General features: G+C 56.3%; 1 protein-coding gene across 1 annotated transcript; it reads left to right on the top strand.

The window, feature by feature from the left end:
* The first annotated feature begins 541 nt into the window (after window positions 1–541).
* On the top strand, window positions 542–9,605 carry DUSP15 (dual specificity phosphatase 15). Its single transcript, XM_040638133.1, has 7 exons — window positions 542–659; window positions 1,403–1,436; window positions 3,009–3,091; window positions 5,891–5,940; window positions 6,821–6,895; window positions 8,032–8,203; window positions 9,089–9,605. Exons 1-7 carry the CDS (start codon window positions 639–641, stop codon window positions 9,359–9,361), a joined length of 708 nt encoding a protein of 235 aa, XP_040494067.1. The 5' UTR covers window positions 542–638; the 3' UTR covers window positions 9,362–9,605.
* The last annotated feature ends 1,614 nt before the right edge of the window (window positions 9,606–11,219 follow it).

Below are 11,219 nucleotides of genomic sequence, written 5' to 3'. Positions count from 1 at the left end.
ACAGAAGGAAGGAATTACCCACACAGTATCTGAATATAGGGGGACCCACAGCGATCCAAGGCCAGCCCTGGTCACGTTTCTGCTAGGAAACCGCGGCCAGGCCGAGGGAGCCTTACGCTCCGCCCCGGGCCCGCAGGGAGGTCCGGGCCAGCGCCGGAGCTGGGATCTGAGTGGCCGCGCGGCCGGCAGGGGGTTCTTCCCACCCCCGCGCCCACCCCGCCCGCGCCAGACGGTGCCAGGTGGGGGGAGCGCCCCCGCCCCCACCTCCGGAGGTGGCGGCCCCACGCGGCCCAACAAGCTGCCGTTGTCCCGCGGGCCCGGGGCCCGGCACACTGGGGCTTTGTCCAGCCCCCCGCCGCGACCCACGGTGGGGGGGGGCCCCCACATGACCGAGGGGGTAGGAGGAGCCTGCGGCGGTGGCGGCGGCGGCGGCGGCGGCGGCTCCACCACCATTTCCCTCCCTGGCCGGGGGTCGGCGGGCGGTGGTGGTGGCGGCGGCGGCGGCGGCGGCGGCCGGGCAGGGGCCCCTGTTCCCCGCCAGGCTGCAGGCGCCGGGCCTGGGCCAGCAGGGCAGCTACGACCCGAGCGCTCTCCGGGCGGCGAGCTGGGGGTGCGCCCGGACCCCCGCCCCCGGGATCATGGGGAATGGCATGACCAAGGTAGGGGGCCGGGGATCGCGCAGCGCGCACCTGGCCGCCCCCAGCCCCGCCGCGGCGCCGGCTCCGCCTGGGTCGCTGTGCCCGCCTCTGACCTTCTGGCCCTCGCCCTGAGGCTCCGTGTGTCTAGATCCCTGTCTCCGGTGACTCTCTGACCCTGCATCCCTGTGTCTCTCTGCTCGCGTCTCCGTTTTTCTGTGTGTCTCTGGCCTCGGTCTCCCTGTGTCTCTGTCTCTGCCTGTTTCTGTTGCTCTGTATTTCTTGTTGGGTCTTTCCGTGGCTCTCTGTCACTCCCACACTCTCTCTGAGTCACTTTCCGGGTCTCCAGGTGTCTCTGTCTTCCTTGCCTCTGACTCCCGGGACTCTGTCTCTGGTGCTGTTTCTCCATCCTGCCCCCTCTGCCTGGGCATGACCCTCACCCTGTCCCTGCCTTCCCATCTCCTTCCTCAGAATTCCCCACCAACAACTGGTAAGTCCCCCTCTCCCTTGCCCCCCTCCTTTGTGTTCCTCCTCCCCTCCCCCCTTTCAAGCTCTCACCCCTACCCAAGCTGGCCTCCCCTAGTGCCCCCCTCCTGCCCTCCCCAGCACCTCTCACGGGGTCCAGGCCCAGGACGGGGAGGAGATTTCTCCTTGAGTCCTGAGGTCCAGACACCTGTCATGGGATGGAGATGGGTTGTGGGCCCCCAGCTAGCCCGTGGGAAGGCATGCACCCCTACCCCACTGACCCCAGCCTGTCTCTCCTGTAGGTACTTCCTGGACTCTACCTCGGAAACTTCATTGGTGAGCACTGCCCACTCTGTCCCAAGACCGTGGCACTCTGCCTGTCCCAGGCCCGTGTCCACCATTCATGCTCTGGCCCACGCACCTTGGAAGTGCTCAGGAATGGGGCCGGGGGCAGGGAAGCAATGCCAGGCTGGGAGGGAGAAGGAGCTCATGAGGACTAAGGGATATGTCGGCGGAGGGTGTCCCTAGTGCAAAGGGCTCGGAACACCTGCCAGATGCCAGGCAAGTCTGCACCTGCTGTGAGCCCCAGCCTCTCCCTCGGCACAAGGCCCACTCGCCTCTAAGGGCTCTTACAGCCCTGGGGTTCCCGGGTGAGGTCTGTTTGGGGCTGCTGCTTCTAGCTGGGAAACTGGGAACCTCTCCCTACAACCTCTACACTGAGGCGAGGTCTCTGGAGACTGGACTCTACCCCAGAAACTTGTCAGTGAGCACTACCCACTCGGGCCAAGGCCACGGCCGTCTACCTGTCCCAGGCCTGTGCTAAGAGACAAGCTGATCCTGAGACCCCACACTTTTCCATGTGGAGTCAGAGAAGGCTTCAGAGAGGAAGGAACGTCGCAGCAGGACAGGGCTTTCCCCATTCACCCCTGCCCCCCTCCCCCCTGCCCTGGCATAGATGCTCCACTCCCATAAATCTGATCTCCTCCTCCCTGGGAGCCGCCTCAGCTGTTCATGCCACTTGGTTTCTGAGTATTCAGCGAAGGGAGCTCTGGATCCTCTTGAAGCCTGTAGCCCCTGAGGACAGGGGCCATGAAGCTGCCCCCACACCCCCACGCCCAGCCAGGGCTGCACTAGTCAGCACTCGGGAAACGTGCTGAATGAAGTAGACCTCTGGAGAAAGAGGGGATATGTGTTATTTATTCTGATTCTAAAAGATCCACATACATTGGAATTCCAGCCCCCAGGGAAGGCCACTGATAGAAGTGTGAGGTTTGTCCCTGGGTCAGTTTTCATATATCTTTGTAGCTGCAGATGTAACATTTAAAACAAAAATGGAAGTCTATTCTGCATGCCATTCTCTGACCTGTTTCCTATTTAATAATACACTGTGGCCATGCTCACCCATCAGCACAGAGAGGCCTCTTCTACCCAATGGCTGCACAGCACTCAAGTACGAATACACCATTATTTATCCCGTTCTCTCATGGTGGACGGGTAGCTTGCTCCCACTTTTTAACAATTTCTGGTATGTTTACTGTTATGAGCAGTACTGCAGAGAACATCATCTTCACACAGCTTTCTGGGGGAGCAGACTCTTCTGTAGACAGGATTCCTGGAAGTAGAGTTGCTGGATCAAGGATATGCCAGGAAAGGGTGTTTGCCATGGAAGGAACAGCAGGGGCAAGGCCGGGAAGAGGCTGGGCTGTTGCTTGTGGGTACCCCAGCGACAAGACTTAAGCCTAGGGGTGTAGTGGGACCTGTCAGGCCAGGAGCAGGAGGTGGCCAAGCAGCAGGGGGCTGGCAGAGGGTGGGCCAAAGTGGAGAGGGAGGGGTGGGGAGGGGAGCTGGGCCGCGAGCTCCCACCTCTCTTGACCGACCAGGTGGGCTCAGGAATCTCGTTTCTTTCAGATGCCAAAGACCCGGACCAGCTGGGCCGGAACAAGATCACACACATCATCTCTATCCACGAGTCACCCCAGCCTCTGCTGCAGGTACTCCTTACCCCTGTCCGTGGGCTGTACACAGGTGTGGAGGGGAGCTTCAGCTCCCCACAGCACCCATTTATCAAGTACTTACTATGTGCCAGGCCCTATGCTGCCTCTCTGACCCATACTAGGTCATTCTGTTAAAAACTGCCCTGTTTTATTCAGCATCCCCATTTGATCCCTATTTGGCAACCAAGGCCCAGAGAGGTAAAGTAACTTGCCTAAGGTCACACATCCACGAAGCTAAGGAGCTAGGAGTTGACGGTCTGACCCCAGAGGCCTCACCCTGAACCTTAAAAAGCCCCTCCATGGGCTTCCCATTGCCCAACTGAACAGATGACTCACATGGATGATTCTGGGTTCTGTGTCTTGCTGTGTAATCATGAGCTGTGACTTCACCCATCTGGGCCTCTGATCCCTCAGTCCTCTCTGCCCCCAGAGGGGCTGTTGTGAGGATGCAAAGGGGCTGCAGGGTGGTGAAGATACTTTACACTGTGAAGCATGGCCCCCACTGGAAGGATTGGTGCTGGTTTTATGGGGTCCTGGAAAAGAGGGGGTAAATGTATTCTAACAGAAGGGGAAAGTAGGAAATCCAGACCACTTCTTCTGTAATCCTGGGCACAGGACTTCTTCTTGCCGAGCCTTGGCTGCCTGATCTGTAAAATAGGAATTTTATAAAGATGCATTTATTTATTTGAGAGAGAGAGAGAGAGCACGAGCAGGAGGGTACAGGGAGAGAGAATCTCTTGTAGATTCTGTGCTGAGTGTGGAGCCCGATGTGGGGCTCCGTCTCACAACCCAAAGATCGCGACCTGAGCTGAAATCAAGAGTCACTCAACCGACTGCACCACCAGACGCCCCTAAAATGGTGATTTTATAACAGCACCTACCTTACTGAGTTGTTGAGAGCCACTTGACAGCCAACAAATTACAGCCGATATAGAAAAGTTAATCATACTCTGATCCCATAAATAGAGCCCCTTCCTCCTTCTCAGAGTATGTGTCTAAGTCCACCCACTAAAGGGGAATAACTGTGGGTGGAAAAAGGCTCTAGAGATCTGAGATCCAAACCAGGTTTTATTTTTTATTATTTTTTTTAAAGATTTTATTTATTTATTTATTTGACAGAGAGAGAGACAGCTAGGGAGAGGGGGGACACAAGCAGGGGGAGTGGGAGAGGAAGAAGCAGGCTGTCAGCGGAGGAGCCTGACGTGGGGCTTGATCCCAGAGCTCTGGGATCACGCCCTGAGCCAAAGGCAGACGCTTAACGACTGCGCCACCCAGGCGCCCCCCAAACCAGGTTTTAACCCAGATTTGCTGTGTGACCTCAGATAGGTTCCTTCCCCTCTCTGGGCCTTAGTTTCCCCATGTGTCAGCGTTGACCGTCTCTAAGAGCAACCTCCAATAATCTGTGATTCTCAGTGTCATTCAAACAAGACATTTCCAGGTCAATGGAGTCTGATTTCGCTTTATAGGGCAGGCTCGTTTTGGAGTATTTGGAGTATCAGTCACTAGACTGCACAGGGAAGGTTGTCAAGTCATGAATAGATTGACTAATGACATGACTGCTTGCCAAAGAGTCCCCACTCCAACAGCCTTCCCTTCTTCCCACAGGCAGCCCTGCCTCCCCAACTATCAGTGAATTTACCAGTTAGGGCTTGATAATGCCGAGCAATGCCAAGGCCAAATGTGTTGCAGAGTGAAGTTGCAAACCTTGCAAAAGATGCAGGATGGTGTGACCTTGGGAAAAGCGAGTCAGAGAAGGGCTGGAATCTCACACACAGCCATTAACAAATGAGGACCTGGCCCTACAGTCCCTTAGCCAAGGCTGGTGGTGGGCCAGGCACTGGAAAAGAGTCATTTGAATATCAAAGGATTAAAAGAGTCCTTGAGAAAAGTGATTCTTGGAACAGGAGCACAAATCATCTTTATGATCGCATGTGGAGGTTAAGCGTGAAGTAAAGGAAGTCTTAGCCAGTTTGTGGGAGAAATTACTGACAGTTCATCCCTTGATTATTTTAATAATTAGCACATAGTTTTATAACCACAATTAATGAGCTATAAACTTATTTTCATGGTTTTTGTTGCTTTTCAAGATAATAAAATCTGTTTTTAATAAGACCTTTAAAAAACCTTTTTTGGGGACGCCCGGGTGGCTCAATCCGTTAAGTGTCTGCCTCCGGCTCAGGTCATGATCCCAGGACCCTGGGATCGAGTCCCAGATCAGCCTCCTTGCTCAGCGGGGAGCCTGCTTCTCCCTCTCCCTCTGCCTGCCATTCCCCTTGCTTGTGCATGCTCTCTCTCTCACTCTCTCCCTCTATGACAAATAAATAGATTTTTTAAAAAAACCCACCTTTTTAAAATAAGTAATCTCTCTACATCCAACGTGGGGCTCGAACTCACAACCCTGAGATCAAGAGGCACATGCTCTACCAACTGAGCCCGCCAGGTGCCCCTGTTTTGCCCTTTGTTTGGTGTAATTTTGTAATCGTCATTTGGAGGAGAGTCACCGTTAGTGGCCCTTTCCCACCTATTAAATAAAAGGTCCCTGAATCCTTTTTATCAAGTCCTCATGCCCAAGTCACCTATGAGGTTAGGATACCACCTTCTCAAAAGGTTCTTGAACCACAGACAGAGTTGGGAGGCGCTCAGAGGTGCTATCTACCCTCTTTGGATAGAGGCGGCAACAGTGGCTCAGAGAGGGTCAGGACCCGGCCTGGGGTCATGAGGTGCTTGGGTGGCCCTGGCCATGGCCAGAGGTGCAGCCAAGGGCCCCCAGTGCCCACGTGTGTTTTGTACTTGCAGGACATAACCTACCTTCGCATCCCTGTGGCGGACACCCCTGAGGTACCCATGTAAGTTCTCTGGAGGCACCAACAAAGGGGTCTTCTGCGGTGGTGGTCGCAAGGGCGGGGGGTGGTCTGGGGGAGGGCAGAGAGGACTCACGCCAAGAAAGCTGTCCTGGGGACCCTAGCACAAGTGCTCACTCAGACCTATGTTTGATTCTGTCTCAGCTACGCCCTTGCCTATGCCCCTGACCAAGACCCTTAATCTCCCAGAGCTCAGTGTCTTCAGCTGTGAAATGGAGAGAGTACCCTGTCTAAGGACCAGACACCCCAGCAGATTTGAAGGGGTCAGGCTCAGCCAGTTCCTGGCCCTGGAGTTAAGACACCTGGGCTCCAGCCAGACTTTGCTGTGTGACCTTGCACAAATTGCTTCCCCTCTCTGAGATCAGATGGCACAGGCTGAGGATCCAGGACAGGGCCTGGCATATAACAGGGACTCAGAAAGCAGTGTTTCTGTGTTATGAGCAGCAGTGCCTCCCAGCCTGGGAGTGACCCAGACAGACACTCCTCCCAACCCATTGCTGACCAGCATTGTTCCCAGCTGCTCTGATTGCAGACCCCACAGGAGTGGGACTCCTCTGTCTCCTCTCACCCATGTCCTTGAAAGACCAAGATAAACCCTCCATGAAACTAAGATCACAGAACCCACTGGAGAGGTGCTCCTGCCTCCATGGTGGGATTTCTCATCACTGGCCTCTCTCACTGCCTGAAATACCACTGTTGTTGCTTCACACACCCCTCCACTTGTACGATACAACAGGCCCCTGTTCGCTGCCTGAGCTGGCTGCCCTGAGGACCCAGGGCTCTTGACATCCCATCAGTGCAGAGGGGTACAATTCCTAGGAGACCTGCCGCCCAATGCTCCCTACCTTATTGCTTTCTTCTCTAGCAAAAAGCACTTCAAAGAATGTATCAACTTCATCCACTGTTGCCGCCTCAATGGGGGGAACTGCCTTGTGCACTGGTGAGTTAAGAGAGGAATGAGGGGACAAGTAAGGGGCTGTCCTCCGTCACACCCACACCTTCCATCACACCTATGGGGAATGAGGGACCTGGGATGGACTTTCTCCAGCCCGTTGCCATGCATGACCGTCCGCCATTCATCTGATAGAGGCTGATCGGGGGCTCCATCCAGAGCTCTGTCCCTTACCAGCTGTGTGGCCAAGGCCAAAGAGCTGTTTCTTCCTGAGACTCCCATTTCCTCCTCTGTAAAATGGAGAAAAGACTGTTACCTGCTGGGTTACCAGGAGAAATAGGTGAGGTCACGCAGGTAGCCCAGCACCCTCCAACCGTTCTGGCTCCCTCTCCTTCCCTCCAGGCTTTTGAGGGAATAGGGCAGAGCAGTGGGGGAACCCCAGGCTGGGAGACAGGACTCAGCAGTTGGTGTCATTCATCCCATAACTCCCCACGGAGCACCTACCCTATATGCCGGGCTCAGGGCGGCTCTGCCAGAGCCCTAGCCCTAAGAACAGCTCCTGCAGCCTGTCACCCTCTGCCCCTCCTTCCCCAACTCCAGCTACCCTGGCCAACTCCCCACCCTTCAAATCCACCAGCTCCCACCTCGCGGACTTAGTACACTGCCCAGAACATTCTTGACGGACCCTTACCCATCTTTCAGAACTCAGCTTGATGTCACTTCCTTGGAAACCCCTTCCCTAATCCCTCCCCAGCCCCTCCACTAGATTAATACCTTTTCCTATATGATCTCTTAGCCCCTGGACTCCTCTTCAGAGCAGTTACCACCACCTGACATTGTTTCCCTGGTTAGTGGCCATCTCTCCCAACCGTCCCGTAAGCGCCAGGACAGACCGTGTCTGTTTTATTCCCACTATATTCCCAGTTCCTGAAAAGTAACAGATGGTCAGGAAATGTTTGTTGAATGAATGAAGTGATGTTTCCACTCAGGCCACTGATGTGGGAGAGTGCCCGGGGGATACTCCAGGTGGAAGGAACAGCATGGGCAAAGGAGGTGGGGAAACAGCTCCTTTGTGATGGGAGCTCAGAGGCCAGGGTGGGAGAGCTGAGGTGGGGAGGGGGTTCTGGGGGCAGGGCATGGAGGAGATTGTGCCTTACTCGAATCCTGGGGGGCGGGTATCCCAGCTTTGCAGGCATCTCCCGCAGCACCACCATCGTGACGGCATATGTGATGACTGTGACGGGGCTAGGCTGGCGGGACGTGCTTGAAGCCATCAAGGCCACCCGGCCTATCGCCAACCCCAACCCAGGCTTTAGGCAGCAGCTGGAAGAGTTTGGCTGGGGCAGTTCCCGGAAGGTAGGGGCTGGGGCGGAGGCAGGAGCTGGGCAGGGCTGGGAGACTCTTCTTCCCGCTTGAGTTGAGCACTGATCGGAAAGAAGATAACCTGTGCTTCAGACCTGACAGGAGATTTTTCTGGGGGTCTCGAACTCGTGACCCTTGAGCTAATCTAGCCTCCAGGTGTATTTTGTTTGGTCTGCCAGATGTTTTCTTTTCCTTTTTAGTTTAGAATTTGGATGCCTTTGGGCCAGACTATGGACCCTTTCATTTGCCTGGGTCCCAGCATTGCCTGCTCTACCTGCCTGGAGCCTGAAGGCATTCGAGTGTTTGACCCTCTGGGGAGAAATGCCCATTCCCTACACCACCCCTCGGTCCTTGATGAGGCCAAAGCATCTCCTTCTCTTATGCCAACTGGGTGGATGGCACATGGAGATGTCAGGAACCAACGGCCTCCTGGGAATAAGGGATGAGAGACAGAGGAGCAGCGGGGGCAGGAAGGCTCTCCCAGGTGTCAGGCTGGTACTCAGAGGCTTATCTGCAAGTCCGCTTGAGGAAAGAGGCAGGCAGAGGCCAGTGTGTTTGGGGTTGTTGCTCAAGGAGGAGGGTTCATGTGGTCCCCCCTGGGCCGGGGGCGGGCGGGCGTTGCTTTAGCAGGTCTGGAAGATGGAGTGTCAAAGGGGAAGGGGGCTCAGGAGAGGGAAGGGACTCAGAGGAGGAGGGGGCTCCGCGAGGGCGATGGAAACTCAGAAGGGCGGGTAAGAGGATGCTCAGGAAGGGGAGGGGCCTAGCGAGGGGTGGGGAGCTCGCACAGGGGCGGAAGCGACGAGGACTGGGTGGGGGGGACCGGCCGGCAGCCTGGCACCGACCGACCCCCGGCTCCCCTCCCCCCCACACCCCCCCCAGCTCCGCCGGCAGCTGGAGGAGCGCTTCGGAGAGAGCCCTTTCCGCGACGAGGAGGAGGTGCGCGCGCTGCTGCCGCTGTGCAAGCGCTGCCGCCAGGGCCCCGCGGCCGCGGCCGCGTCCCCCGCGCCGCACTCGGCGGCCTCCGAGGGAACCCTGCAGCGCCTGGTGCCGCGGCCGCCCCGGGAGGCCCACCGGCCGCTGCCCCTGCTGGCGCGCGTCAAGCAGACTTTCTCTTGCCTCCCGCGGTGTCTGTCCCGCAAAGGCGGCAAGTGAGGATCCCGGCCCGCCGTGGCGCCCCTCTTCCTTCCGACCGGAACCCCTCGGGGCTGTCTGGGCCCCTCACGGCCTCCAGGACGGGCCCAGAGCCGGTGGGAGCCCCGCGGCGGCCTGAGCCCTGCCCCTGCCCCTGATGCCCGCCCTGCTTGTCTGCGTCCGCCGTCTGTGTGTCCTCCATCCGTGCGTCTCTGTGTCTGGGCCGGCCTGCTGCAGCCACTTGGTGCCTTAGTCCTTGGGCTGGGGGGAGGGGGCACCCGGGCCTCCACCCTTAAAGGCAGCGGGAGTGGGAGTGGGAGTGGGTGGTGGGCGGGCGGGTGGATGGGCCTGGAGGATATTAAAGAGACACAGAAGCTGTCTGTCGGAGCTCCTCCTAGTCATTCAGTAAGGGGCAGGGATGCAGGACCATGCCTGGGGCTGGAGCCCGCAGGAAACAGGGCTGGGAGAGGGTCTGCATGCCGTAGGGTCTGGAGGAGCCTGCCACCTCCCAAAAACTTCTCTGCGCGGGGCTGAATTCTGGGACTCCTTTCACTGCCCCCTCCATCTCCTGAAAAGGCCCCTGAATCCCTCCTTCTCTCTGAAACCCCTTCCCCCTCTGAGCCCTTCTCACCAGCTCCCTCCGCCTCCCTATTCACAAATACTAGCTAGCGCCTCCTTCGTGCTTGACTTTTTCTATGCAAGAGTTCACTTCGTCCCTGGAAGGAAACTGAGGCTCAGAAAAGGTAGGCAGCTTGCCAGAGGACAGCTAGAGTAGGGGAGGCTGGATTTGAACCGAGGCAGTCTGTGTCCCATGGCGGCTGTTAAGAAGCAGTTCCTTGGTGCCCATTTAATCAGATTCTTGTAGGCCTTTTGGGGGTGACTTGTATAAGCTCTTTATATATTTTGCATATTAACTCCTTATTGGATATATCATTTGCAAACATCTTCTCCCATTTAAGACCCTTTCCACTTAGAGCTTAAAAGCCAAGGGGCAGCCACGGAGGAGGGAAGGCCTCGGGGCACCCCAAGCAAGCAGGAAACTGATCCAAGGGTGAACAGAGGTCATTGGAGCTGAGTTTTCTGAACTAAAAGTAACTTGGAGTTGAGAGGGGTCTGAAAAAATTCCAATCTTAAATAGCCTCCTGTATGGGGTCCCCGTTATGCACCAAGCACTGTGTTCAGGGCTGTGGGGGAAGCCCACATTCCACGACTGGGGGCGGAAGGATGGATGAAAAAATCCTCACCTGCTGCCCAGCCTCCTCCTCAGGAAACTGAGGTTGACGTCCAAGGTCACCAGCTGGCAAGCAGCGGGGCTGGGATTTGAATCCAGGCAGTCTGGCTGGGAAGTTGAGGGAACCCCATCCTCCTCATCACTATGACTCTGCCCCCCAGAAAAATGAAAAGATTGTCTGACACACTTAAAATTCCCACTTAGATGTAATTATTATGCTTGGATTGAATCCTATGAAATGCCCCTCCGCCCAACCTTGGTGCCCTACAGGTGAGTCTGTATCGTGGCTATAACTGTAGAGGGGCCAGAACTGAGTTGCCTGCTGGCATGTGGCATGGGAGAACAGAGGGTGGGGAGCATGAAGAAGCCCCCCTGACAGGTGCACACAAAGGACAGTACTTCCAGCCTCTGGTCAACGCTGATCGGGCACCCAGCTTCATGCTCGCTCAGAGTTTTAGTTTCCACAACAAAGGGTGTAGCAGTCTGAGCTACTTGAGCTCTTTCCAATTCCAAACCCCGTTTGACAAATGAAAGACACAAACCCTAGAAAAATGCATAGACATGAAAAAATTTATATATACTTTCTATGGGGGGTGGGTGTCCCTCAACCCCAGGTGTAAGCCTTTGGGAGATAGCGTGGGGCTCTCT

The sequence above is a fragment of the Ursus maritimus genome, unplaced genomic scaffold (assembly GCF_017311325.1).
Source record: "Ursus maritimus isolate PB19 unplaced genomic scaffold, ASM1731132v1 scaffold_22, whole genome shotgun sequence".
Classification (NCBI taxonomy): domain Eukaryota; kingdom Metazoa; phylum Chordata; class Mammalia; order Carnivora; family Ursidae; genus Ursus; species Ursus maritimus.
This window is presented reverse-complemented; position numbering and strand designations above follow the sequence as displayed.

What these genes read in the sequence shown, in the direction of transcription:
- DUSP15 (XM_040638133.1), top strand. Translation starts at nt 639, where the DNA reads ATGGGGAATGGCATGACCAAG. An exon ending in TGGGGAATGGCATGACCAAG is followed by an intron (nt 660 to 1,402) that starts GTAGGGGGCCGG and finishes TCTCTCCTGTAG; the next exon opens with GTACTTCCTGGACTCTACCT. An exon ending in GGGAACTGCCTTGTGCACTG is followed by an intron (nt 6,896 to 8,031) that starts GTGAGTTAAGAG and finishes CGGGTATCCCAG; the next exon opens with CTTTGCAGGCATCTCCCGCA.